The sequence below is a fragment of the Caenorhabditis briggsae genome (genome assembly GCF_000004555.2).
Source record: "Caenorhabditis briggsae complete genome, chrIV, whole genome shotgun sequence".
Classification (NCBI taxonomy): domain Eukaryota; kingdom Metazoa; phylum Nematoda; class Chromadorea; order Rhabditida; family Rhabditidae; genus Caenorhabditis; species Caenorhabditis briggsae.
This window is the reverse complement of record NC_013487.2, coordinates 1892788-1920146: the sequence shown is the minus strand read 5'-3', so window position 1 is coordinate 1920146 and position 27359 is coordinate 1892788. Positions and strand designations below refer to the sequence as shown.

The 27359-nt window shown below is 33.8% G+C and overlaps 6 protein-coding genes across 6 annotated transcripts; 5 read left to right on the top strand and 1 right to left on the bottom strand.

The window, feature by feature from the left end:
- Positions 1-4709: 4709 nt before the first annotated feature.
- On the top strand, positions 4710-7912 carry CBG21540 (the record flags this gene model as incomplete). The annotated part of the gene is made up of 5 exons (XM_002632581.1): positions 4710-5174; positions 5706-5785; positions 6385-6687; positions 7123-7279; positions 7718-7912. The coding sequence occupies 5 exons, from the start codon at positions 4710-4712 to the stop codon at positions 7910-7912; spliced, it is 1200 nt and encodes a 399-aa protein (XP_002632627.1).
- Positions 7913-8682: 770 nt separating this feature from the next.
- On the top strand, positions 8683-9255 carry CBG21539 (the record flags this gene model as incomplete). The annotated part of the gene is made up of 3 exons (XM_002632580.1): positions 8683-8784; positions 8835-9023; positions 9073-9255. The coding sequence occupies 3 exons, from the start codon at positions 8683-8685 to the stop codon at positions 9253-9255; spliced, it is 474 nt and encodes a 157-aa protein (XP_002632626.1).
- Positions 9256-11098: 1843 nt separating this feature from the next.
- On the top strand, positions 11099-14065 carry CBG21537 (the record flags this gene model as incomplete). The annotated part of the gene is made up of 6 exons (XM_045244866.1): positions 11099-11203; positions 11422-11610; positions 11768-12007; positions 12287-12520; positions 13654-13842; positions 13889-14065. The coding sequence occupies 6 exons, from the start codon at positions 11099-11101 to the stop codon at positions 14063-14065; spliced, it is 1134 nt and encodes a 377-aa protein (XP_045097330.1).
- A 946-nt stretch (positions 14066-15011) lies between these two features.
- Cbr-lgc-7 lies at positions 15012-20195 on the top strand (the record flags this gene model as incomplete). The annotated part of the gene is made up of 6 exons (XM_002632578.2): positions 15012-15123; positions 16712-17187; positions 18631-18735; positions 18780-18999; positions 19645-19867; positions 20012-20195. 6 exons carry the CDS (start codon positions 15012-15014, stop codon positions 20193-20195), a joined length of 1320 nt encoding a protein of 439 aa, XP_002632624.2.
- Positions 20196-20648: 453 nt separating this feature from the next.
- CBG26243 lies at positions 20649-21477 on the top strand (the record flags this gene model as incomplete). Its single annotated transcript, XM_045244865.1, has 3 exons — positions 20649-20777; positions 20850-21041; positions 21265-21477. The coding sequence occupies 3 exons, from the start codon at positions 20649-20651 to the stop codon at positions 21475-21477; spliced, it is 534 nt and encodes a 177-aa protein (XP_045100452.1).
- Positions 21478-22253: 776 nt separating this feature from the next.
- CBG21533 lies at positions 22254-26913 on the bottom strand (the record flags this gene model as incomplete). Its single annotated transcript, XM_002632577.2, has 10 exons — positions 22254-22521; positions 22652-22737; positions 22789-22875; positions 23023-23226; positions 23286-23364; positions 23410-23581; positions 24957-25159; positions 25947-26183; positions 26530-26669; positions 26911-26913. 10 exons carry the CDS (start codon positions 26911-26913, stop codon positions 22254-22256), a joined length of 1479 nt encoding a protein of 492 aa, XP_002632623.2.
- Between the last annotated feature and the right edge of the window lie 446 nt (positions 26914-27359).

Below are 27359 nucleotides of genomic sequence, written 5' to 3'. Positions count from 1 at the left end.
GGGAAGTCACAAAAAAGTGGTCCACTACAAAAATAAAGCTCTGTTTTTGTTTAGTATCCTCTGGAATTTACAGACAAATTGAAACATTCTGGAATACTTTTTTAGGACTCTAAATTTGACTATTTTTCACTGAAAAAGTTAGAAAAATCGATGTTATATATGCACGCTACACAGTATATCATAAAACTTGTCAAGTTTAAACATGCCAGACTAGAAACGGGTATTGTTAATTCGATGAGATGGAATTGTTGACCTAGTTTCTTCGGGTATTTCAATCATTCGCTCTTCTTTCTCTCTTTTCACATTTACGTTCACTTTTGATTCGCACTGGGTGGGTATGTCTTGTTCATTTATATGTCTAGTTTCATCAGTTTAAGGGTTGCTAGAGAAGAAGCATCGTTTTTATTAGAAATTACAGAAATTATGGTAGCTATGAAACGGTAGACTTATTTCAAAAACTAGTCTTATCAGATCAGAATCAGTTCAAACACTCCCAGAGACGATTATGATGGTTAAGAAACTGTTAACTTTTTCTCTCGAAAAACTAGTAATGAATAGTAAATTTTCCACTGCATTGCTGAGTGAGTAACTCTCAATTTTTAGTACACAAATGAACACAATTTGAAACAGTATTATCTTTGATATGTTTAATTTTCCCCCCAAAAGTTCTAAATGAACAAAAATGATTAAAGTTATGTGTTGGAAAACAAGAATTTGTTGAAATCTTTTAAAACTTGCAGTCCTAGCTAAAATGTTGGAGTTAACCTGATTTTCAGTAGTCGCCAAATTGAGATTTCAAGAGATGAAATTCCGTCGGACGAAACAATATACTTTATAAGAGAGACCAAATAAAACCATTTTGAAAAAAATTTTTTTTTTTTGAAAAAATGATTTTTTACAATAGAAAAAAAACTTTGAAATTTCAGGAAACTCAGTTCCAAATTTCTGGAAACTTCGAGAGGGATTTTAAAATGTTAAAAAGGAAAAATGGCAACAAAATTGCAATTACGGAGTAGCTGTTAAAAACCCAAAAATTTGTTTTTTTTTTGAAGATTCAGAACAACGATTTTTTTAATACTGTATTCCTAACTCAACCAGAATATCATACTTCTGAAAATGAAAATTTTAAAAATTTCATTTTACAATAGTTGATAATTCAATTCGTAATGCAGTAATTTAAAAAAGCATACATTTTTACGACATGGACAAGTTTAAAGATTTCAAACTTTGAGATTTTTTAAGTATGAATTATGAAGATATCAAACCAAACAAAACCAACTTATCCGAGGTTAAAATATGAAAATTCTGAAACATAAAAAAGTAATTTTCATCATTTTTAAAGAGCTAAGTATTATAAAAGCAACGAAAAAACGAAGAAATTCTTATTTTTCAATTTTCAAAGTTCTCAAGGAAACAATTAAATTGTGAAACAAAAATCTGGATGAATGCGAAAATTACAAAAAATTTGAAACATTTTTTTTTTTGATTTTTAAAACTTAAGAAATTTCAAATTATATTTATTAGAGGAATATGGTAATATTGAATGTTTGAAAATCAAGAGAATTAAACCAACAGCTCGAAAATCTCAAACATTTGACGATTTTCTAAATTGGCGCATTGAAATCCTTCTAGGTTTCTTCGGAATCGAATTTTTTGGAGATTTCAAAGCTTTGTCTTTTTTTCATAAAACTTCCATAACAGTGGATTAAAAAAAAAGTATGTTTCAAAATATACATATTTTGGTTTTCTTTTAAATTTGATTATTGTATTAAACATTGAAATTATAATTTTACGATTAAAATAATTGTTTTGAAGTAAGCACCTTTCAGAATGACTTCAAGAATTCTACTTCCCATAAACCAAAATTCTGAAACAGCGAAATTTAATCAAATCAAATCATTTAAATATGTTCAAACTCAAACGACAAAAATTTCAGCTGAATTCAATTCATAGAATTAGAGAACAAAACAATCCAGTATATTGTGACAAAGAAAACTAGAAACTGGGAAAAAGAAGAAACACAACGACTGCAATTAACTCTATTTGCCATATTTGGGTGGTGGGCGAAAAAAGGCAGAATGACCGCAGTTTTATTCTAGTTATGGCCACTTTTTTGACGTTTTTCTTCTTTTGAATGACTTTTTGAGAAAAAATGATTTGCATTTTCAGAAGTTATATTTTTTAGAACCTGAATTTCGTTTTTCATTGTTTCTGATCTTTTAGTGAATGGTTCCCAAAACTAATATTAATATGAAAGCAAATCGAACTAGTAGAACGACTAATAGTTCTTTAAAGATTCTCGATGTCATAACAAAATTAAGAAACATTTTAAAAAATCGAAATTTAAAAAAAATCGAAGCTATGGAGCAAACTCTATCCAATTTAGAGATGATAAGATACTGTAATTGTTTTTTTAAATAAATTTTTTTTTTATTTTGGAAGAAAAAAAAATTTCACACTTGAAACGACATCTAGGATGTTGTTTTCATAATAAATTCACTTCAACCAAATTTATCTCGGTTCCTGTAAGAGATATCAAAATGTAGTCGACTAACAAAATAATTCTGATGTTATGATAAACATTTTATCAGTTGGCTATTTTTTGATATCTCCGATAGGAAACAAGATAAATGGAGGGAAAGTTTCAACTAACTGAAAAAACATTTTGCAGTATCACAAGTTACATATTTTGGAACTAATATTACAGTACTTATTGAATCCATAAGAAATTTTCAATAGTCTCCAAGAAGAACATTTCTTTTAGTCCCACCAGTTTTGAGTAAATTCCGTTCATCTTGTGAAGTCGTAAATTTTTGTTCTGAAAAAAATTGTGAAAAATTATTTTTTCATATTTCATAACTTTGCAATAATTGAAAATGAGTTCCAAGAATCGATAATTTCAATTTAATTTTTCAATCTATCTAAATTTGATTTTTCGATTCCAAACTTTTGGAAATTTTGGTAAATAATGATTTTGAACTTAAAATCTGTAATTCTCAATTTAAGAAAATTCTGAAAATTGTTTCTTTTTTAGGTTTCCTAAACTTCTCCTTGTAACTCGAATTCATTTCTAAATTTTTCCATTTTCATAAAAATCATTTTTGCAAGTCTTGTTGCCCTTTTTGAACCTCTTTAATGTTAAAAAGACCGGTTTTTGTTAATCATTTTCTCCCCAAATTCCAATTTCGTCATTCTTCTCTTTTCCTATCAATCCCATTTCCTATCTATACAATTTTTTTCGTCAATTTCCCACCTCTTCTTCTTCTTCTTTTTTTTTCTAAAACTTTCTCTCCTTGTATACAGATATTGATTCGGGGGGTGGCCTGTATCGAGGTCACTCCCTATTTTTCGTTCCCCTACTAATCTCGCGATTATGTTCATTGTATGAATGAATGGTCACTATTATGTGAAAATCATTTTTGTATATTTAACTGGTTTTTTTTTGTAAGAAAAATGTGAAAATAATCTTGTTATTTTGGTTATTAGAGACTGTAAAACCATTAGGTTCTTCAAATTTGATCCAATTTATCTCAGTTCTTGTTAAAGATATTAAAAAGGTTTCAACTAACAAAATATTTGTTATATTATGATAAAAATTTTGCCGGTTGACAACTTTTTGACATCTATCACAGGAACCGAGATGAATTGGCTCAAAGTGAACGCTTCCGAGGGAGCTACACGGTCGAAGGCTGCTGCTGATGTCTATAAAGGAGTACTGTAGCCAAATAAGAAAGTGACTTTAAAGTAGTTAAACTTCAAAATACTTTAGTTAGTTTCCCTTACGTTCCAAATCTTTTTTTCGAAACTTTATGTTTCAGTTTAGAAGTATTTTTCTGAAATTTTCTTATAAATTGTTTTTGTGAGAACGTTCGGAACTTTTTCGGTAAAATATTTTCCAGAATTTTCTAAACGGTTATCATTTAATTGTTTGTTTTTGCAAATTTAGAAAAATTCCCGGTTTCAGATAGCTTCAAACATAATATAATTATAATTTTTAGAGATTATTTGAAGACCATTGAGCTTTTCTTGTATACTTCAACCTAGTAAAAGTTAACAGTTTCAAATGAAACAATTCGAGGTTAATACTGAAATTTTCAGTATGATACTCTTCTCGGAGTTCCAAAATATTAAGTTTGATGAAGCACTTCGAACTGTTTTTCGTTGCCAAAAACAACATGAGTTCCTAAAATTTTCAAAAAGTTTCAAACTTTTGAAACGAAATAATGAACATTTTCGAGAACTCCAAACCTCAAAATCCTTACAGTGATCATATTAATTTTCAGTTTCAATGTGGTCATAAATTTTCTGTTTCGTTCAAAATTTTGATTACTTGGTTGCATTTTGGACGTATCTCTTCAAATTTTTATCAAGAATTTACCAATTTTATAATGAAATCAATCTACATATCTTATATACTTTGAGCTTAACTTATGTACTTTTAGCTCAACTATATCGCTTTCTGTAAGATGTATCAAGGATCTGTGAACTACACAAACATTGTTAAGTAAAACATTTTGTCAGTTAACAGATTTTCGATATCTCTTACATGAACAAAGATAATTTAGCTCTATATGATCGATTCCACTCACCCCCAAAAATAAAAAAATTATGTTTCTTTTATGTCATCCTCACAAACTTTTCAAAACTATTTTCAATACTACGTCCGTTTTTCGATTAACTGATTCTCCTCAAAAACACATTTTTCAGTAATGGCCGAACCATCGAATCCTAAATCCAACCTTCTCCACACAATCTGGACGAATACTGAACACATTCTCTACAAGGCCCTCTTCAACCGTTTCACTCTGATCGCCTTCTACGCCTTCTGGTTCCTCTTCGGAGTTTTGGTCCTTCGAAAAACTCAAAATGCAATCACAGCAGTGAGATATGTAAAGACCCACGGAGAGTCGGTATCCCTTTCTTCTATCGAGCAGTCCAGGGAGTTTGCGGATCTTATCAAAACGCTTGATAAGAATTTCCCGAGACCTCCAGCAATATTTTTACTGAATCAGTATGCTTTGAATATGACTGACAACTTTTTATGCAACACTGGAACGTTGGAAGGCGTTCATGAGCGGTTCATTTTTGTGACACTGGATACGGTAGCAAGGGATACTATCAAGAAACGATGGCCACAGATTCAACAGTTCCATTGGCCAACGCCTTCGCTTTATGTGAGTTTGAAAAATATTTCATTTGCATATACATTTTGTAACGAGTTTCAAAAATTGTCTGCTTCAAAGATATTGTATTGAAACAGGAATTTTTGGTGATTGTTAATAGTAAAGATATTATCGAAAAATCTTTCTTATATATGAAACGCTAGAGATGTCTGTCGGTCCTGGTGTCACGTTGTGGACTTTTGCAAAGCTTGAAAAATAAGTATAGATTCACGCGAAACGTGAGAGGCAAAGCGATGAACCAATAAAAAACTAGATTGAATCGCGCCGAAAGCGCCCAGCTTGCTGGTATTATCATAAAAATATGGATATTACATGTTGCTATTGGTTTCACGTCGAGATATTATCTATATAGCTCAGCCTCCAGTTTTTTTTGTTCGCAAGTTAAGCTTTTTTGAATGGTTTCATTGGCAAAATTATCTGGAGAACAACTATAGCAGAAATTGACTAATCTTTCGCAGTTTCATGTATTCCAGAAATTTTTTTTTCAAATACCGCATCAATGAAATTTTTCTATTTTTCCAGAAACCATTCTCCTTCGCCGAAGGAGCGTATCAAACGATCTATCTGCTCAGATCGAATTTGGCATTGGCGTTGATCAAAAAGTGAGTTTTTCACAATTTCTTCTGTCGTATTAACACAAGTTGAAATACCACGGTCCATACTTAATGGGTGGAACAGTGAAAGTTGTATTAATTTCAGCTTTTTAAAGTTAAAAATTGCTTACTTTGGACTACAACAAAAGCTTTCCAGAATTTTTCGATTTGTTTGCAAATTTTTGGGTGTACCAAACAAAAATCGAGATTCAATTTTTTAGTCGACACCTTTCTTGTACAAATTCATCCAAATGAGATATACCGCTTCGCGCAGATCTGAACTCAGTTTTTTAAGCTGTTCATTTCATTTGGATGAATTTGTACAGAAACGTAGTCAAGCACAAAACTGGAGCTCTATTTTTGTTTAGTATAATATTAAAAGTTTTAATCTTATTCGACAGAATTGATATTTTCCTATAATGGTTCCAACTAAATATAGGTAAAATATAATAAAATTAAATATAAATGTGAAACACGGAAATTAGGTAGATTTTGGAAAGATTTTTATTAGAAGATTACTTTTTCACAATGTTTCTAAACCAAATGGAATAAACACTTTCCCCGATTTCGTTAATCGACTCCTGATCACATTTTCTATTAAATTTCAGAGGAAAATCCTTCTGGATGATGCAACAAGACACTTTCTGGCGAAAGAACATCTTCGACATGAACTACGAAGACAACATGGCGTACGACGCAATTTTCGACCAATTGGGAAGTGAGGAGGAATCATCAATGAGAAAAGAATGGGTCAACGGAGCCAACTTCTTCATTCGAGCCAACAACGACACCCAGTTGTTCTTTGAGAGTATGTCCGAGAAATTGGCACATTGGTATACACCAGATATGGGAATCATGATTCAACAGTGTCATACTTGGAAGAAACCAGTTTGTGCTTATATTCCGCATAAGTGAGTTAAAAAATATACAATGCCATCGGTTGAAAGAGTAGTTCATGAAAATGCTATGTTTCATAGAACTGATATGAAACATTGATTTTTTAAATCCGTTACTGTTTTTATAATAAGATCGCCATACAATCAACATGGTCAGGATGCCAGGTATTAGTGAGTTAGGGGTCTGTCAGGGGTCCGATAAGGGGTTAAGGGTCCGGTAAGGGTCCGTTAGGGGTCCGGGCTCCGTAGAACCTTCATGGGCTCATCCACCATGTCAAAGTTATGGGACCTTACTTTCTTTGTTACGAATTTGTTAGGGTTACGTCCTGGTAAACTTTCCATAAATATCTACCCTGAGAATTATATAGCTGATTTCCACTGTTTCAAAAAAACTGAAACAGTGAAACTTTTTTCACCAGTATGAGCTCGTCTAAGCCCTCATTTTTCCAGTGTCGTCTACTCGTGGGAATGGATGTTCACCGAACAAAAGGACCCACCGTACCTGATGCAATTGGACTGTGAAACTGACGGAGGATCGAAACTGATGCAATTGGGACGGTATGGATTCCATTTTGTCAATCAAGATGGAAGTTGTAATGATCAGAAGGTAAGTGGTCTTGAGCAGAAAATAGTTATTTATGAAAATTAATTTCTCTGTTTCAAGAAGTTTTCAATGACTGGGTTTTTTAGTCTCATTAGTGCATTCTTCAATGTTGAGTAAATATCCAATTAATCAAAAGATTGGAAAAATTTTTACTGCTTTTGTGAACTATGAATTAGTATACATAATCAGAATTTTAATTTTGTTCTGCCAATAAGAACCTTTTGAGAAGTTGACCATGTGGGCAAAATATTAGGGATGCCGAATTTTTGAATTTTTCATATTTTAAAGAAAAATTCAGATCATAGAGCTTGAAGTGCATTTCTACTGTGGTTGTCTATTAGATTTTTTGTCTTTCAATGGTTGAATAACTAAAAAAAATTTTATTAGTCATTCTTTGGCTAGTTCATTAAGCTCTTCCAAATAACTCCTCAATTTTTGCAGGTCGCTCTTGCCAAAGCGAAAATGGAGAACGGAACCGTCGAAGTGCAGATGACGAAAACGCTTCCATCGTGGGGACGTCTTCAATTCAAAGCCTACTGGTACATTGTTGATTATATGCTATGGACACCAATCATTGGAGAATACCTCAAACCATATTTGGCAATGATCGGATTCATTTTAATGATCACTATTTGATTTGTTCTTTTTGTCGCAATCTAGTTTTCTTATCAATTTGACAAAACGGGTAGATGCCTTTGCTGTTTATGAAGTGCTCCGGAATATTTTTTATGTGATACAGAAGTTTTGTGATTCTGAAATAAACTGAAAAACCGAAAGATCAATTCAAAATTTCAGTAGGTGTTCATCATAAACGTTTCTGTTGGCACGGATCCCGAGCAAAGAAACAACGGTCCGAGGAAGCGGCGCCAGAATGCACTTAAAGAAGATATCAATCAAAAGAAACGTCTAACCAGGAGGAGATGCGTTGTAAAGGAAGAGAGCTAGAATAAAATACATAAATATTTTTAAAAAAACTCACATGTCAGAAGAACGGAAACTTCAAACTGGCAGAGGGGAGGAGAAGAGATGAGTTGAGAGCATCGAAACAAGTAGAGGAACAAGGCGCAGCTATCAAGATGAAAAAAAAACTCCCAGAAGAAAAATTATTTCGTTCAGTTCATTTTTTTCTTGTGATTTGAGATACTTTGTTTTTTGAATTTTGTTGCTGAAACTGGTAGATGTATATTTTTTCAATACTCTGGAATAATTTTCTATGTGATCCAAACATTTTTCTGACGTGAGATAAATTGAAAAATCAAAAGTTCAAAAAATCGTTCGACATTGTTTAGAAGTGTATAGTTTCAGTAGGAGTTACTCATTCGATAAACGAATTTTAAAAAAACGAAAAAAAAAAGTAAACTTTTGCAGTATAAAAGAGACGGTCCAGAAAGGACAGAGCACCTAAGATGCGAGCGATTTGTCTTCTGATTCTGCTAATTTCGTTGGTGGAGTCTTCTCCGACTGTCTCCGGTTGTAAACGTACCTCCTTTATAGATTCATGTTTCGGGGTAAGGTTTACTGTAGCTTCCTTCATTTTTCTCACTTTCCATTTTTTTAGCTTATCCCAGCTAACATGTGGAGAGTTGTGCCCAAAGAGGAATTTGAAGCAAAGAAACCGAAAATTCAAGAATATATAAATTGCATAGGCAATTCAACATGTGGAGGAATACGAAGTTTGCTGAAAACGGAAAAAACTAGAATTGATATTATGGAGAGAGCGTCTGAGATTCATGGATGCCTCGGGAATGTGAGTGACGATAAACTTTCTGTTTGAAAAGACTGAACATTTTTTTCAGCGGACCTTCGATAATCACAAGGCAGAGTGTAGTTCTGGGGAAACAATGAAAGGATGTTCGGAATACTCGAATTGTTTAGTCCAGAAAGTGGATAAAGAAGAAAAGTGTTCGCATACTGACGTGGAAAAATTTAAGCAGATAGCAATGGCGATGACAGAGCTGTGCAAGATGAAACTGGACTAGAACGAGAAATTCAGCGGAAGGGGACAAGAGAATTGATAGTTTTTTGACAATTTAAAATGTTGTTGTAACTTTCTGGTAATCTGAAATGAAGTTAATATTTTTGAATTCGTCTTTTTAAAACCTTCAAAATGTGTATAAACATACCCTACTCACGAAAATTGATTTATTCTTACTCCCCCCTATGTGCCATCAAATTAGAAATTTCAAATTTAAAATACACAGGACCATTGTTCAATTCATCCTTAACGTCATAAACCCACTTCAGTGGGAATCCCTGAAAATCGGCATTTTAGACTGTAAACTTTGAGGGATTGTTACTGGACAAAATTTGATATTTTTTGCCAATGTTTTTTAGGAAATAATTTTGATCCAGAAAATCCAATTTCAAACATCCAGGCCTCTATATTTTTTAATTTCATCCTGATCAGAAACCTTTTTGAACATACTTGTATTTTCAAAAAAAAACACATAAGTGGGGACCCTTATGTGATTTTTTTCGACCAAGAAATTTTTTTTCGAGTGTTTCGATCTTTTTTGATCAGACAGACAAACAATCTGAAATACGAAAAAAAAATGGAAAAAATTATATTGAGAGCTCAAAATTTGGCTCAAAAATACTGAATTTTTGACACCGGGCCTTGAAAATTTCCTCAGGCCCGGCCCGACCCGGAATTTTACAAGTATTTTTTTGAATAAATTGAAAATCTAAAGTTCAAAAAACTATAATATTTCAGTTGCCGTGTCTCATCAATATTTATGTCTAAACCGACGAAGAGAGCTGCTCCAAAATCCACTAAAGCCATGAATCGAAAGAAGGAGCCAGAAAAGATCAATCAAGAGAAGGAGCGAGGAGAACGGAAAGGTCGGACCAGAGTAAAGAGCATAAATATGTAGAGAGACAGAAGTCATTCATTTAAATGAAGCCAGAAGTCATCAATCAAGAGAAGGAGCCAGGAGAACAGAAAGGTCATTCTGGAGGAGGAGATGAGAAAAACCAGAGGAGGAGATGGAACAAAAAGCAGCTGTCAAGATGAATGAAGGCTCCCAGAGGAAACATTCTTTCGTTCAGTTCATTCGTTTTTTTTTCTTGTGATTAATTTAATTTAATTTTTAATTTGTTTATTGATCAGGTGTAATAAAACATTAAAGGGCAGGACATGAAAGACTCAAAAAAATGCCCCTCACGAGGCCGCTCTGAGTAGAGGAGGGGAAACGGGATAATTTAGATATGACACAGGAAAGATGTAACCAGTAGAAAAAGAAAAATAGGGAGCAAATATATCAATAACGGGTAATACTGGAAGAAATTAAGGATTCAAACTCGGAAGGTAGGAGAAATCGGGTAACTTGGGAAGTGATGGCGTTCCACAGGGGAACAATTGAAGAAAAATAGTCAGAGGAGTAGGGCTGAACAATAATTAAGTTCATAGGGCGACGAGGGGAGGAGGAGTATTTGACATGTGCATTTAGGTTAGGAAAGTAGGCGGAGCCATTTAAAAATTTATAGAGAAGAATTAGTTGAGCTTTTAGCCTACGATGTCGAATGGAGAACATATTGAGGATAGAGAGACGATCAGTATAGGAACTGTACTGGATATTACAACGCTGGAAAATTCACAAAACTATGATTCTACTGATTTTCTTGGAGTTTTATTTGCTAAAAAACCATGTTTGCTTAAATGTATAACCATTTCAGTAGATGTTCCTTGTAGTTTTCTGTTTCAAATGGTTCAGATTTTATTATTGAAACACATTTCCTATAATTTATTTCTGGGACAGACCCAAAAAACATAAAATTTTTCCAGTACAAAAGAGCCAGTCTTAAAGGAGCCGAGCACCCAAAATGCGAGCGATTTTTCTTCTGATTTCGCTCATTTCGCTGGTGGAGTCAGCTCCAACAGTGTCGGATTGCAAATATGAAATATTCGAAGCAAAAATGTGTTGGCAGGTAAGCAAGCTTAAATTGTTTATCAAATTTCTTAATATCTTGGATTTTTTTCTTGAATTTTTATCACTTGGAAACATCTCAACTGTTTCTGAGAATGACAGCTAAGGTATGTAGCTAGATAAAAACTACTGTAGTTCGCAGTTTACCCTTTCTTACTGTACAAAGAAGTTAACAAATTTCATTCTACTTAAAACTTATTCAAAAAAAAACCTTTCCAGCTCATGCCCGCGAGAAAATGGAACATTGTGCCCAAGGAGGAATTCGCCGCTAAGAAATCAAAATTCCAAAATTTTTTAACCTGTCTGGGAGAACCGAAATGTGAGCTCACACAAAATTGGCTGAAACTGAAAAAATCTATAATGGATAGGACAGAAGGAATGTGTGAAAGCTATGGATGTCTTGGAAATGTAAGTGTGCTCTTTTAAATGGCATAAAAATCAAGAATGTAGCACAAAAGCTACCGTAGTTATGAAGCAGTTCATTGAATGATGAAATATGTTATCTAATTAAAAGCATCTTGAAACTTAATTTTTTTTCGATTTCAAAATTTCCATTTTTTTTCAGGGAACCTTCCAGAAGATCGAGTACAAGTGTCAGAATGCGGAGAAGTTTATCAGCTATACGGAGCAGAATTACGCTAATTGCTTAACTGAGAACATCAGAAAAGCACCAAAATGTTCTTCCACCGATTTGGAAGCGTTCCAGAAGGTTGTCAAGTTCAACGAAGATGTCTTCAAAACGCAAGATCTGTATATAGAGAATCTCAAAAAGCTCCGAACCAACATTCGAGGATGTCTTTTGGACGTAAGTGGTGGTAAATGAGCGAAACCCTAGAAAAAGAAACCAAAAGTTATGAGGTATTTGCTCAATTATCTCAGTTCCTAGAAAAGATATAAAGAATTTGTCGCCTAATAAAATGTTGGTGATATTATGGCCAATTGACGGATTTTTGATATCACTTCAAGAAATTGAGATAATTAAACTCAAAGTTAAAAGTATGGGAAGAGTGGTCTTCTAATACAGGTCTTACTGTAATTTTCAATATTTTTCTTTTAGAATAATTTAGAGATACCAATTTTTCAGATAGCCTACGAAAGACACGAACACAAATGTCAAAATGAGGAAAATAATATTGACCGTGCCGAACCCGAATTCATGAACTGTATGATTAGGAGAATTGAAAACGCGGAAAAGTGTACGGACACTGATTTAAAGAAGCTGAAGGATGTTCTGCAGATGGTAGAAGCTCTCAAGAAGAAAATTGGTCATAATGAGCAATATAAAAGAATCGAAAGTGAAAAAGATGATGAATACTTAGTTGACTTTTGATATTTTGAATTGAAATAAATATTTTTGAATTTGTCTTGTTAAGAGCTTCAAAATGAATATAATCATGCGCTATTTTTAAAGAGATTTGATTCTCAGACACCTTATGCGCCTTTAAACTTAAAATTTTGATTTCAGCTATGAGCGGGGACGAAAATTGAACTTTTATAATTTTTATTTTGTAAGTTCACCTCAACATTTTCTACTTCCCATTTACCCTGATAAACCCTTATCAAACAGAGAACGAAAAGAGTCCAAAGTCCCGATATTTTGACAGGTTGTTACGGAACTGGACCAAAAAAAAAGAAAAAAAGAAGAAGAAAAAAGCCAAATGTATAAAAGTGTCGGCTGTAAGTTTGCTATCAGTTGATTCTCCTCTTCGAAAATGCACCTAATTTTCATTGTTCTCTTTTGTTCCTTCGTTTTTAGAGTATATGGATTCCCCGATTCTGCGGTGAGATGTCATAGGGAGTTATTTGTTATTGAGCAGTGTTTTGAGGTGAGTTGCTCGTTTTTTAGTCCTAAAAAAATAGTCCAGAAATTTTCGATTTGTGTGAAAACTTCAGAGTGTACGTAACAAAGTTAGAGCTTTATTTTTGTAATTGGAAATTTTTTTGACACATTTTGCGTTTTTGAGATATGCGCCAAAATTCAGGTTTGTTTTCAAAAAATTTATCATTTCATTGAAACATTAAATTTTGGACTTTTTCAAATTAAAATCCATCGATAGATATTTGTCGGAATCTCGGAATATTCGGAAACCCAAAAGTACAAATGTTATAGTTTCGAAAGTTTCTGAAGCTTTCCGTTATTTCTGAGCTCTTGGAATCAAAATTTAGTATACTAAAATAGAGCTTCAATTTTGTAGTTCACAACTTTTTAGTGACATTTTGCGTTTTCGAGTTATGCGCCTTTAAAAATAGTGCGCGCTAGCTGGGTGACGGAAATCAAAATAAACATTTAAAGGTACATATCTCAAAAACGCAAGATTCCACAAAAAAGTTGTCAACTACCAAAACAAAGCTCTATTTCTGTTCAGTATACTTTTAAAATTTTCAGAGATATCAAAGAATTGTGGACCACATTTTTAGGGCTTCACAATTTACCATGGCTAATTTTTTCAGGCTTTTCCATTCTCCTCAAAAAACTGGGAGGCCCCAGATTTTTATGAGGATCTGGAAAACTACGACTCCTGGAAAACATGTGTATCTCCTTCCAAATGTTCAGAAAGTCTTAGAAGAATCGAAAAAGTTAAGACTTCATTTGAACTACACAAGTTTTATGCTGACAATCTCCAGGAATGCTTAGGATCTGTAAGTTCTCAGAATTTAAAAAAATCAACATTTTTCATTTGTTCAGGGTGTCTTGGAAAATCTAACCCTAACTTGCAATCAAGATTGCAATCCAATGGCATATTTGAAATGTGGAAAGAAGTTTCTGGAAGAACAAGACACTTGTGATCCGGCGGATATTCAAAATTTTGAGTCGCAATATGAGAAATTCGAATTGTTTTGTAAATTGAAGCGTTCACACTGAGTAGTTGTTTTTCATGAAAACTGGAGAATGAAGTAAAGAAAGCAATAAAAATTGAAATGTTGTTGAAACTGTATTTTGTTTTTGAATATCTGAAAAAACAATGCCAAATCTGAATTTTCCAAGGTGAGAACTTCAAAATGAGCCTAAACTCGATAGTGTTCTTTGCAATTTGAAATTTCGAGTTTAAAGGCGCATAAGAGTGCCGAAATTCCAATTTATTCAGGCTTGTTTATATTCATTTGGAAGCTCTGAACAAGGCAAATTCAAAAATAAAAATTTTATTTCAAAATCTCAAAAATAAAATCTCCTTTAAATTTTAACTCCTTTAAATTTTTCCTTGTGGTCGATGTTCATCTGGCAAACTTCAACCATCGACTTCATGATTTTTTCGAACTTCTCGGCGTCAGAGGACGTACACTTTTCATCTGTGGCAATTTTCCCATTCAAGCAGGCTGAATATTTTGGGTCCAAGCAGTTGTTAAGTTTTTCAGAATGCTGGCACTTGAACTTGTGATTCTCGTAATTTCCCTAAAAAAGAAAGATGTTTCGGAATTGGAAAAAAAATTGCCTCTATCCCAAAATAGAGGTGGGCAGCTTCTGACCAAAAGCTGTCCAGGATCCGTCCAAAAGCCGAACCACCTTAATTTCCAGCCAGAAATTGCAAGCCGACAGCAGAGGTATTAATCAAAAACCCATTGAATGGACTTAATTTTAAAAAAAGCTTGTTACCATTCCGAAACAGAGAAAAGTTTTAATGTTTTTCTTCTTCTTCACTATCTAGTATACCTTCTTATGCTTCCTAATTAAATATTCAGACCCTTGAATACTCAATTACCCCTCCCCTTTTCCCATAGACTATACAATTATTTGTTATATTTACACTGAAAAATGAAATTTGAGAAGATGTGGTCAAGTGGAATTCAAAGAAGAAGACTCATTTTTTGCAATGGGTTACCTAGTGAAATTCTTGTTTTTTAAATTAATTATTTTCTCCGAATATTTTGAAAATACTGATGGAATCACAGTGGCCGAGAAGTTGAAAGATGTGATTATGAGAGGTAGGGTTTCATAAACTTAATTTTTTAAAGTTTCAAATAGTTGAAGAAAATTTTTTTAAAGGTGGGGGGACAGGAGATTTTACGGGGGATTTTTGGGGCCAGAGTATGCATTCTACCGTAACGGTGTACAACGCTTAATGTCACTCTGCGTACAGCGGTCGTCCTCGCCTTTATGTATGCGATCAGGCGCCTGCTCCAGTTTCGCCCGCGTGGCTCAGTCGGTAGTGGCGCCGCACCTTCAATACTCGCCTCGACAAGTTCAACTCCTCGAGGGGCATATTTAAACAGAATTTCGAGAACATTATTCTTTCATGTCCCCCCACCTTTAAAGTTGGAATTCGCGCGATTTTACTCGCCGGGTGGCATAGAAAAACAAGCGAAAAAAGCTCGTATCCTAGAGATTGGGATTTCCTGAAAAAATATATAAATGACTTCAAACTTCGGAATAGCGGTTTTCAATAATCTTTTTTGGGAAACTTTTTTTAGAAACTGCAAAAATTCTGAAATCCGTCCAAAACTTTTAAAAACTATAACATCAAAAACATCAAAACATAAACACAAGAATATATATTTTGTGTTTCTTGAGATTGTGATATATTTACTTGTTTAAAGAAACTTGTTTTTGTTGCGTTTCATGGGAACGTTAGTCAACTTTGAACATTTAATAAAGTAGTACAGAATTTTTAGATTTCTCTGAAATTTTCAGAGTAGAGTAAACAAAAATTGAGCTTCTAAATTGCAATTGGCACCTTTTCTGTAAAATTACATCAAAGAGAGATAAGCGGTTTTAAAATGGCACAACTTTTACTTCAGTGCTAATTTTCCTACTTTAAATGACATATCTCATGAGAATGGTAATTGGCAAAAATGCTGTCAAAAACAATATTGAATCTCTAAATTTGTTTAGCATGCTCTCAAAAGACAAATGAAAAAATTCTGAACCACTTTTGTAGAACTAAAAATTTGGCTATTTTATACTGGAAAAGTCAAAATATGATATGGTTTCTGTCAGAAGCTGTATGTTTGCATTTTTCTGTACCTTAATATTTTTCAGAAGTTTTAGATTTGAAAACATTTGCATTTCATTGAAATCATAAGTTGTCGGATTTTTTTCAGAGTAGAATCAAAAACTTTTAACTTCGAAATTTCAGAAAATTCTTAATTTTCACCATGAATATGGGAACTTCTGTAATCAAAATTTTCGAAATTCTTGGGACGTGCTCAAATATTTTTTAGGTCTCAATACGAAAGGCGCAGTTTTTGCTATGCGCCTTTGAAGATACTGTTCTCTATTCTTTGAAAATTTGATTTTCTAGGCCCAATATTTCCAGATTTTTGAAATTCCTAATTCTCAAATTTTTCGGAACACCTTTGAACGAATTGTCGAGAAGTCGAGAAATTCAATCGTAAGAACTACAAAAATCTAAAAAAAATTTGAAATTTTATGAAATTGACAGGCGATATTTTTACTATTTCAAAATGTTCAGAATTTAGATGAACACATTTTGATATTTTTCACAGGAACCTAGATATCAATTTAAGTTTTGGAGGCCTAATTTTCAAAGTAAGCTTGTAGCTTTTTTTCCAGGCTACGACAATTCGATCCGTCCAGTAATCAATGAACGTGACGTCTTATCCGTCAACATTTCCCTAAACTCAATGTCAGTTCTGGTTCTGGATCCAGCTGAGGAAACGGTAACATTCTCCTCCGAATTCATACTCCAATGGCAGGATCAGTTCATCTCATGGAACAAATCCGAATACAATATCACATGGCTAAAACTAAAAGAATCATTCCTTTGGACACCAGATACCACTGTATCCACTAGCATCAACACCAATTATTTAATCGATTCTGATGAACGTTACGTGTCGGTGAAGCATGATGGAACGGTCCGACAAAGCATGTATGCGGTATTTGTGAATTTATGTGATATGAATGTGGACAAGTTCCCCTATGACGAGCAGACATGTATGGTGAAGATTGGTCCGTGGACGTATACACTTCAAGAGGTCACCTGTGTCAGTGGACCTGATATTGAACCGAATGAAACTTATTTCGGGGTGAGTCAAAAGATACAGTGATGTGAGGAAAAATTATCGAATTATTCAAATAGTTTCAAAACAGAAAAAATAAGATATTTAGATTTTCAAAGGAGGGAGCGGGTATTAATTCTGAAATGACAGTGCACAGTGATTTGAAGTTTTATAAGTAAAAAAAGCATTTCCTTCAGAAAACGACAAATAACTGAAAAACTAGGAATTTCAAAAAATTCTGTGAACTCTAAAAAAGTAATTTTAAAAAAAGAAAAAATTGTACTGTATCAATTTTGCCACAATTTGTGAAACGGTTTCTAATTTTTGATCAGATCATTGTTTTGTGTCTGGAACAGTACCTTACTGTAAAAATTAAAAACATGTAGATGTCCTAGAAAAATGCAAAAAGTTAAGCCACAAAATAAAAAATGTTTCCTCCTTTAAGTTGATTAAACCGTTTCAAAACTAGCGTAATTGAGTGAGGGCGATGATATGATAGTTTTTTGGGCTGACTAATTCTGTTAATATAAAAAAGTGGCCAGCTACGCATTCGACCGCGGAGTCCGGCTGTCGAATTTGGGCCGAGGCATTATTAGTTTAGGTACTTCTGAAATAGGTAGGATTCGGCGGCCTAGCGGCCCTGATAGTTTTTGGCTGGCTGAGCTTATTTTTCAAAGAACGGACTGATTGGTCCACGGTAACGTACCGACGGCCTCAATCACGGCCGGCCGCGGGCCGACATTGTCCATTAACAGGGTGCAATATGTAGTCACAATTTATACCGTTACGTCAAATTGCAGACTTGGAAAACACACAACAAATCGCGAAAATATAAACTGGATATTTTAGGCTATTTGTGAAACTGGGAATTTTTATTAATATTTTTGGAAAATTTCTGTTTCAGGAACTCGTTTTTCAATTTTGGTTTTATTTCCAAATCTGTTACTTCGACATTTTCTACAAGAAGTTCAATGTGCAGTTTTGTTTCCTGGTGTACTGTTATGTGGATATCTTACCCCTTTTAACACATATGCAATAGAAGGCCAAACTATATTTGCCTTTTGAGCTCAAATATCTCGGTTGCTTCAGAAGTTATCAAAAAATTGTCAACTGATAGATTATGTATCTAAATATCAGTAACATTTTTTCCGTTGACAAATTTCTGATATCTCTCATAGTAACTGAGATAATTGAGCTCAAAGCTTAAAAACAACCGCGTAGCTCAGTCGCGGCCCTCACTAACGTTCTCTTGGCAATTTCGACACATTGAGAGACTTTCAATAAACCGAAATTCCAAAAATGTTTTTTTTCTTCATCTTCCTATTTTTGAGCACCATCATGATATCAAATATCAAGACATGATATCAATCATGATATCAAATATCATCATGATATCAAATATCAAATATCATGGTATCAAGGCCCAATATCAAAACCATGAAACAGTTATTTTTCAATTTTTTCTTCCAGGATTTTCAGGGAAATTCCGAATGGGACTTCGAAGGAATCATCGCGTCAGTGGGCCAAACTGAGGATCCAGATGTCAATTTCACCTTTTCAGAAGTTCATTTTGCGGTGACTTCACCATAAATTTCTGGAACTTCCCTCATTTCTTTCAGCTAACCGTGAAACGCCGACCCCAATTCTACGTATGGGTGCTGCTGATCCCAACTTATATAATTACTGTAGTTTGTATATTTGGATTGTTCACATCGACAGCAAATCATGGATTGCGAGAGGAAAGAGTCAATTTGGGAATTACGACACTTTTATCATCGGCTGTGATTCTTCAAATTGTGGCTAATGCAATGCCTAAGACGTCAGAACTTCCATTGTTAGGTTAGTTGTTAGGGAAGCAATAAAAAAAAATAAAAATTGACAAAAATTACTGCTTCAAAATTAGCGTAATTGAGTATCCGCGTTGATAATTTAGTTCGCAGTGAAAAGATGACGATAAATGAGCAACTCACATTTTATTTTCAAATGATAAGAAATTAAACTACATATCAGATTCTTGATATCATATTTTTGTCACAAGTCCCTCACAGAGTTGAACGACCGAGCTACGCGGTCAGGGATTGATGAAGTATATATAGGATAATAGGTTAAAACTACGACAGGATATACAACAGATCAATGTACACCACTACGCAAAAATGCATACTTTCGTTATCTAAAATTTTAATGTTTCACATCCTTCACTTATTTTACATGCTAAGATATACCATAGCTTCCACCAACTTGGGTAATTAAAGGAGGCAAAAGATTTTTCGGAGTTTTTTTGAGTCACGATATGCATGTTGCTGTGACGGTGTACAGTGTCGTTGTTCACACAGCTTGTTGTTCTGTTTATTTTTCCGCTTTCAAATATGAAACCGGACGGCTCAGTATCTACAAAACTTCTATGTTTCAAATCCCACACTCACTCTGATTACTAGAACATCTTATTGCTCTCGTTAACTTTGGTATTTAAATATTTTCCAGGCAACTTCATTCTCGCCGAAATCTTCGTCGTGGCCATTGGTGTCCTATTCGCAGTGCTGGTCCTAACTCTTCATCAAAGAGCACATACTCGAGAATGGAAACCGCCGGCATGGATGTTATGGATTCTTCGAATGACTGGGTCATCGAAATTTCTATATAGGAATATAACGAAAATACGGCATAAGAATAGTACAGCGGAGAGGGTGAACTATACTGGCGAAGGGTGAGTGGTTTATAATGGCGACTAGCACTTTAGTAAAGTTGAAAATGGGTCCAGAAATTGTGGGCACTTTGAAACAGTGAATTTTACTAATTTTTTATTTGAAATTTTTTTTTCTAGAATCATAATTACAGTAACCATTTTCAGCGCCTACTTATTCGGAAATCTGGACGAATCACTTCAATCCGTTCGAGAATACATCCAAGAAGAGGATCGGGACTATTTCCGAGAGCTCACTTATATCAAATTCTTTGATAGACTCGATTTCCTTCTTTTGGTCATTTTTCAAGTTGGAAATGCTTTGGTTACACTTTTCTTAGTTAAACAATAGATGTTTTAATAAATGTATGTTATTTGTTAATTTTGAAGTTAATCTTGTGGATCCGAGCAGCGCTGCCTACTTTTTGATACCTATTGCGGGAATGAAGAAAAATAGATCAAATCTGGAAGTCAAAAAAATGTCGGTTTCAGGTGGTTATTATTTCAAACATTTTGTAGTTTCTGCTATTGAACTGTTTTTTATTCTTTGTTCCCGCAAAGTTTTCTTATCACTCCAAACTGATAACGAAAAAATCCAAAAAAAAAACTCAGCTGTCAAAGTCAAATGCTCAAAATGTGAACTCTTTTATTTTGGTAATAAAAATGATAAAACCCGGACTCTTTTTTTTCCTAATTTTTATGATTTTTCTAGATGATAAGATGATAAGAAGAAGAACAAAAAAAGAAAATTGGTTTACATAAAAGAGAAGCAGAGAGACAATTTGCACATCGTCAAAGTGCCAAAATGGAAACTGCCTTTTTCAGTTTTTTGGTTTTTGAATTTCTCGTTTTGGGATTGGCTTATTCTATTCGTCCTAACACTAAACCAAGTCATTGTCATTTGGAATTGAAAAAGTTGGAGATTTGTAAAAGGGTGAGTTTGAGAGAATGGATTGAGAGAATGGAGAGAGATAGAGAAATAAAAAATCTAATTTCAGTGTTTCAGATTTACCCCATCGATCTGCCTAACTTCACTGACGAAACTGACTTAGATGAAGCCGTTCAGACCCTCAATGGCTTCTCAGATTGTGTTGGAAATGATACTCAATGTACAGTAACCAAATTAAACTTGAAACTGCTCCGAGCCCAATTTTTCATCGCTTCCAGAAGAGTCGACATGTACCAATGCTATAGTAGTGTGAGTTTCGGGAAAAAGCAAATTTTAATAGGCTTGAATGGTAGTCCACTTTTCATATAATTTATTTCGGTTACTGTAAATGATAACAAAAAGTAATCAACTAACAAAATGTTCAACTATTACAAAACGTTCAATTATCAGTAACATTTTGTCCGTTAACCATTCTTTGTTATCTCTTACAGAAAATTGAATAACTCAGCTCAAAGTTAATCGTCTTTTTCAGCCCTTTTTCGAGCAACTCAAAAAGTCCTGCCCTGGAAGATGCTCGGAAGCGGACCACTGGAATTGTGTAATAGATGGATTGAAGGACGCCAAGGCTTGTTCAGATGGTTATATTGGAATACTGTATGATGATGTGGAAATCGGATTTCTAACTGATCCGTGTGAAATCAAAGAAGAATTGGAGTACGAAATGAAACTTTATTATGGAACTTAACAAAGAGAGAAAGCATTTGATTATTTGAGTTTTTAATAAAGTGTCAATTTGTCACTTTTTATTGTTTTACATGTTTCAATAAAAACATTATAGTCTTTTTTTCAACGAAGGCCTTTACTGGCCTGATCAATACTACCAGAAAAACTAAGCTCTCAGAAGCACATGCTCGAAATTAAAATGTAACGATAGAAAACTGTTCCAATCATGAGATAAGAATGATAACATACTAGACACCGGATTGCATTCGGAATTTCTCTGACGTGGACTAGCTAGATTCATGAATAGTATGTGTTAAATGTGAAAAAATTTGAAAAAAAATCATGTATTATCGTTGTCTGAAAAAATGAAGGTTGAGACGCAGAGAAAAACTTTCTCCGTCTCCACCTAATGTGTGCTATTTAGGCTTGCCGCTTCGAGGTGCCTACGGTATACAGACTGCAAATAATTTCTCTCTAACCTTCATTTTTTCTGACAACAATAATAAGAACTTCACTTTTTTCCTCTTTTTCCTCTAGGGTACTCAAATTCCTCTAGGGTACAACATTTATGAAACGGACAAAAAATGTTTTTTTCTGACTCGTATCATTTTTAAATTCATGATTTTTGAGAGTATTTATCAAATTGACTGTTATTGCTTGATTCTTTTCTTCACATAAGATTTCAGATGTGAACAAACTTTAATTTCTGTTTAAATGACTGCATTTTTTTTCTCATTATAGATAAATTTGTTTCGTCGTTTTTCCCCACTATTCCATTTAAAAGTAATCAATTTATTTCTATTTCCTATTACCAGATGTGTCATTCCGAAATATACAATTAAAAATGTCATGTCCGAATTCTTTGTATTCCTGATACGGTACGTCTGCAATCTCCTCACAATTCAAAACGCGTTGATCATAGACATACTTGATCTTTTCTAATACGGCTTTTGCCAATTTTTTACCAAATTTCGAATCTTCTATTGGAACTATGGTGAAGTTTGCATAATTCGGATCATTCAGCCATCCGGAACCAAGAATGTTGGATTCAGTGGTACGGTAGTGTCTGGAAAAATTATAAATAGATGAATCCTTTAGTAATGAGAATCAGTAGAGATAACCAAGCAATAAAAATCTGAAACTGTATTTTTTCTGAATTTTTCTCAATGTACCCAACAGCCTTGCTTGTAACTTACCTTATCAAAGCCACGTCACTATTCACATACTCGGCTACACTACCCGGATATCTTTGATACGCCCAGTGATAATACATTGCAGCAATCTGAAATCTTACTGTAGCAAAAAAAAACAAGATTTTGCAAAAAAAAAAAACCTTCTCCGGTCGATAAATAGTCTTATAGGCCCCCCAAGTCACTGGAGATGACACATTGTACTTGAGGAATTCCATTTCTGATATTATCTGAAAAAGTGGTTCAGACACTATGACGTTTCACACCGATGACATTTCGCAACTATGACAATTGGCAACTATGAAATTTCACAACTATGACGATTCGCAACTATGACATTTCACAACTAGCTATACAGTCATATGCTCGGCTCTTACCTGCTCTTCACTCTCATACTTCTCAGGAAGCTGTCCCGTCTTCTGGATCCTTCGAATCGCGAATCCCACCTCTCCAACTGTATCGTTATAACCATTAAATAATTCTAGAACTGATTTTATTTTGGGATCCAAAATAACCAATCTTTCATCAATATCCACATTGATTACCCATTTTGAATGATGCTTACTTCTCTGATGGCATTCCTGAGAATCAGAATTTTTGGGAAAGGTGCGAATGGAAAAAGAGAATTTCAAATTCTCACATTTATCTGTAAAAGATGAAACTGCCAATCCACATTTCGATATTCTGATTGGATTACGGTCAACTCGATTTCACCGGTTCTTAAATTTATTCTGTATTCACTAAAAAAATGGCAACAAAAATACCTCTGATACTCATCCAAAATCTTTCTACCGTACTCATTTATATTGAAAATTGTGAAATAAAAATGACGAACTCCAATTAGTTTATAGTGTTCAATAAACTCGGCCACTTGCAGCCATCGGTTTTCGGAGCCATATATTGGCCCGACACAAACGGATATTTGGTGGGATGGGGCTGAAAAAAAACTGATTGGGTTATGGTAGACTAGGGTTCCGAATTTGAAAAAGAGGGATGAGTTTTTGCCTGAAAATGAGCTTTTCATGTAGCTCATTAAGGCTCATTTGATTTTGAATGAGCTTTTTGAAAAAATAAAAAAGCTCACGCGACTCTTTTTTAGTTTTATCGAAAAGCTCATCAAGGCTCATGAGCCTTTCTGTGATTTTTATTAAGAAGCTCATATGGCTCATCATAAATAAACAAAGAAAAGAAATCAGAAAAAAATCATTGAAATCATGGAAAAATCATGAGTGGCCATGGAATACTCTAAATATCAAGTCATTTCTAGGCCATTTTAACAAGGTGGCCTACTATTGCATGTTGAGTTCCCTAGGGCACCTATTCTATGGCCTAAAAATGTTATAACATTCACCTGATACGTTTTCTAAGTCATTTTAACGAGGTGGCCTAGAAAACTCATCTTTCAAAAGTTAGGCCACCATGTGAAAATATCTTAGAAAAAATAACAGGTGAATGCTACACGATTTCTTCGACATAAAAATGGTTGCCTAAAGAACTCAACAAGGAACAGATAGGCCACTGTGTCAATATAGACTAAAAACATATTAGGTGTATGCCAGACTATTTCTGGGCCATAAAACTTGATGGTCTAAAACTCACTTGCAAAAATTAGGACACCAAGTGAAAAAAAATGGCTTGATATGCACCTAATATGATTTCTAGGCTATTTTCACATGATGACCTAATTTTTGCAAGATAAGTTTTCGAGGCCACCATCGTTTCTGCCCATCAGGGCACTTGATTAGTTGAATATTTGGCTAAAGTGTTTGTTGAACTATGCTTCCGTGAGCCTTTTTTTTTGAAAAAGAGTCGACGTGAGCTTTTTTGCAAATGAGCCTTGATGAGCTTTTATCAAAATCAATAATTACGTCAAATGAGCCTATATGAGCTTTGACGTAGAGTTGAAAAATATTGAATGAGCCTGCTTCATGGTGAGCTTACGTAAACTTAAGCTTATGACTGAGCTTTTTTCGGAACCCTATGGTAGACACCTATTAGTATACAAAATTACGCCAAAATGCGTACTTGGAAAGTTTCTTGTTATAAAACTATCATAATTCTTTTCTTCACTGATTGCTCTAATATGTAGGGTCATTCTTTAAGAATCATTATCTCGGTTCCTATAAAAGATATCTTAAATCTGCCAACTGCTAAAATATTGCTGATATTATGATAAACATTTTATCCGTGTACAAATGTTTGATATTTCTTGAAATAATTGAGATAATCAAACTAAAAAAATTACCTGTTCCAAAACTATCATTATTGTTTAATTTTTCAAATGGTTTACTTTATTATTCTCAGAACCCACTTCCAAAATTCCTATATATCAATGGAATTGGTTCCTGTGTCTTCTCTGGTCCATTCCCATTTTCTTCCAACCCAATCGACACATATTTCGCCCCGATTCTCCTTGGACAACGAATGACATTCATTGGAAAGAAAACGGATTCGTATCTCGAATTTTCAATCTCTTCTCGCAGACAATCATAGTACATACAGCTGGCGTTTTGGCTGCAAAATGAGAGAATTTCGATGATTTGTATCAAAGAGGAACTATTTTTCTTATAGCATCGGATTGTTTTAAAATCCTCAAAAGTTCGGGGACGAGCATTTCCTTTTCTTCAGCCTTCACAGCCATTAAGTCATTTGTAACCAACTTTTGAAAATTTGAGTGATAATGTGATTACAGCAATAAAATGTCATTAAAGTAAAGAAAAATTGGAAAAATGTCAAAAAAACCAATGTGGCAGGAGGTTAGGAAATCCCCTTCCATGTTTTTTTTTGGAAAATGTACTTTTAGGTTTTCGAAAGAATGAGACAATTTCAAAGAATTACACAGTTATTAAACCACCAAACTTTAAAAAATCAGTTCAAAACTACCACTTTTATGAAACTGTGAAGTTTTTAAAGCGCTTTTCGAGAAACCTCCTTAATAGAAGTACTACCTAACTTTGAGCCGATTTATATCATTTCCTGTGAGAGATATCAAGAAGTAGTCAACTGAAAAAAAACTTATCATGATATTAAAAGCAATTCCTTAGTTGACCACTTTTTGATACAGGAAATAATATAAATTGGCCCAAAAAGGAAAATCAGGGGATACGGAAAGCTTTGTAAAACTTTTTTTTTCAAAGTCAGTAATTCGGAATGAGTGACCAGTGATAAAAAAAGACTAATCGATTTTTGTTCATTTCAATTTATAATCAGTATTATTGGAAATAGATTTTTGAATTCAAGTTCAAATCCAGTCATTAGCTCAACTACACATCCCCATATTCTTCAACCCCAAAATGATTACCCAAAATTCCTCTGACTAGTGGTCGTAATTGAAATATGATCCGGATAGACAAACGCAGTCAACAGACGAATCTGCGATTCCATTATATTATCCCGTCGTGAGATGTTTTTTTGAATCCAATCCAAATGGAGATCTTCATTTGGAACGATATCCGTGTGGACTTGATTCCATAATTCCGATGGGCATTCCACAGATTTTTGACGTTTTTTGGGATATGGAGTCGATGGAGAGGACATACTGAAAAATTGGGGCATTCAAATCAATGGCAGTGGTGGCCAAGAAAAATTCAAAAATATATAAAAACAATGAAACATGATTATTTCAAAGCAATTTTTAATGATAAGAAACTTCCAGATGATGTTTAGTGAAGATTTGGTAACTTTAGATGTCTGAGAAAGTACTTGGTACGTGTGGTTCAAAGAAGTTGTCAGCTACAAAAACAGAGTTTTCTAAATTTTGTTTATAACTTCTGAAAGTTTGAAACGAATTTCCTCAACTTACTATAACTGTGAAGACTTTCAAGGTGAAACAAGTATTTTGAAACCGGTAAATTATTTTTTGTAGAAAATTTAGTTCCACTCACCTGGTCGTCTCATTTGAATCCTTTAACTTTGCATATTCTATTGGTACAGTATCCTTCCAATGAAAATACAAATTGAGACCCATAAATCCAATTACAGAAACCAAAATCAAGCATTTGACAGTATTCCGATATTGACTTATCTGGAAAAAGGAAATCCTGACTTCAAACTAATTTATCTGGGTTACTGTAAGAGATATCAAGAATTAGCCAACTTTTAAAATGTTTGTGATGATATGATGAATTTTTTATCAGTTGACAACTTTTTATATCTTTAACGCAAATGAGATAAATTGCTCAAAACTTGATACCTTCGAAGGTGCTTGACGGTTGCCGATATATGGAAACTCGTCTATGATAAAATAACAATTTTTCAAATCTTACCATGTTTTCGAAACCGTTATATTTGATGTTTGGAGAAGAGTTGTAGAGAAAAAAGCCTTAATTTATTCCTGAAAATCAGAAACAGCTGAATAAACAGAAAATCACATCTCGATCATTTTTTTTCAGAATTCCCAAAAACAAACTGACAACAAAAATTGAAAAATAACTGTTTCCAATTCTCTAATTCGAAGATTCAAAATTAGCCACGCCCACTTTTCCGAGATTTCAATATTGAAATCGGGAATCGTTTTTGGAGAATCCTGTCTCTTATTTTTTGATGTTTATCTGGATGAACGTTTTTCCTGAAGAAATATCTATTCAAAAGATCGAAAAGTTCTCGATTTTTGTTTTTTTTTTTGGAATATGGAGATTTTAGGTTTTTAATAGTACTTCGGTGTTACTCTAAACGATAAAAGTTAACCACGACCTAAAAAATCAGTTTCAAATTT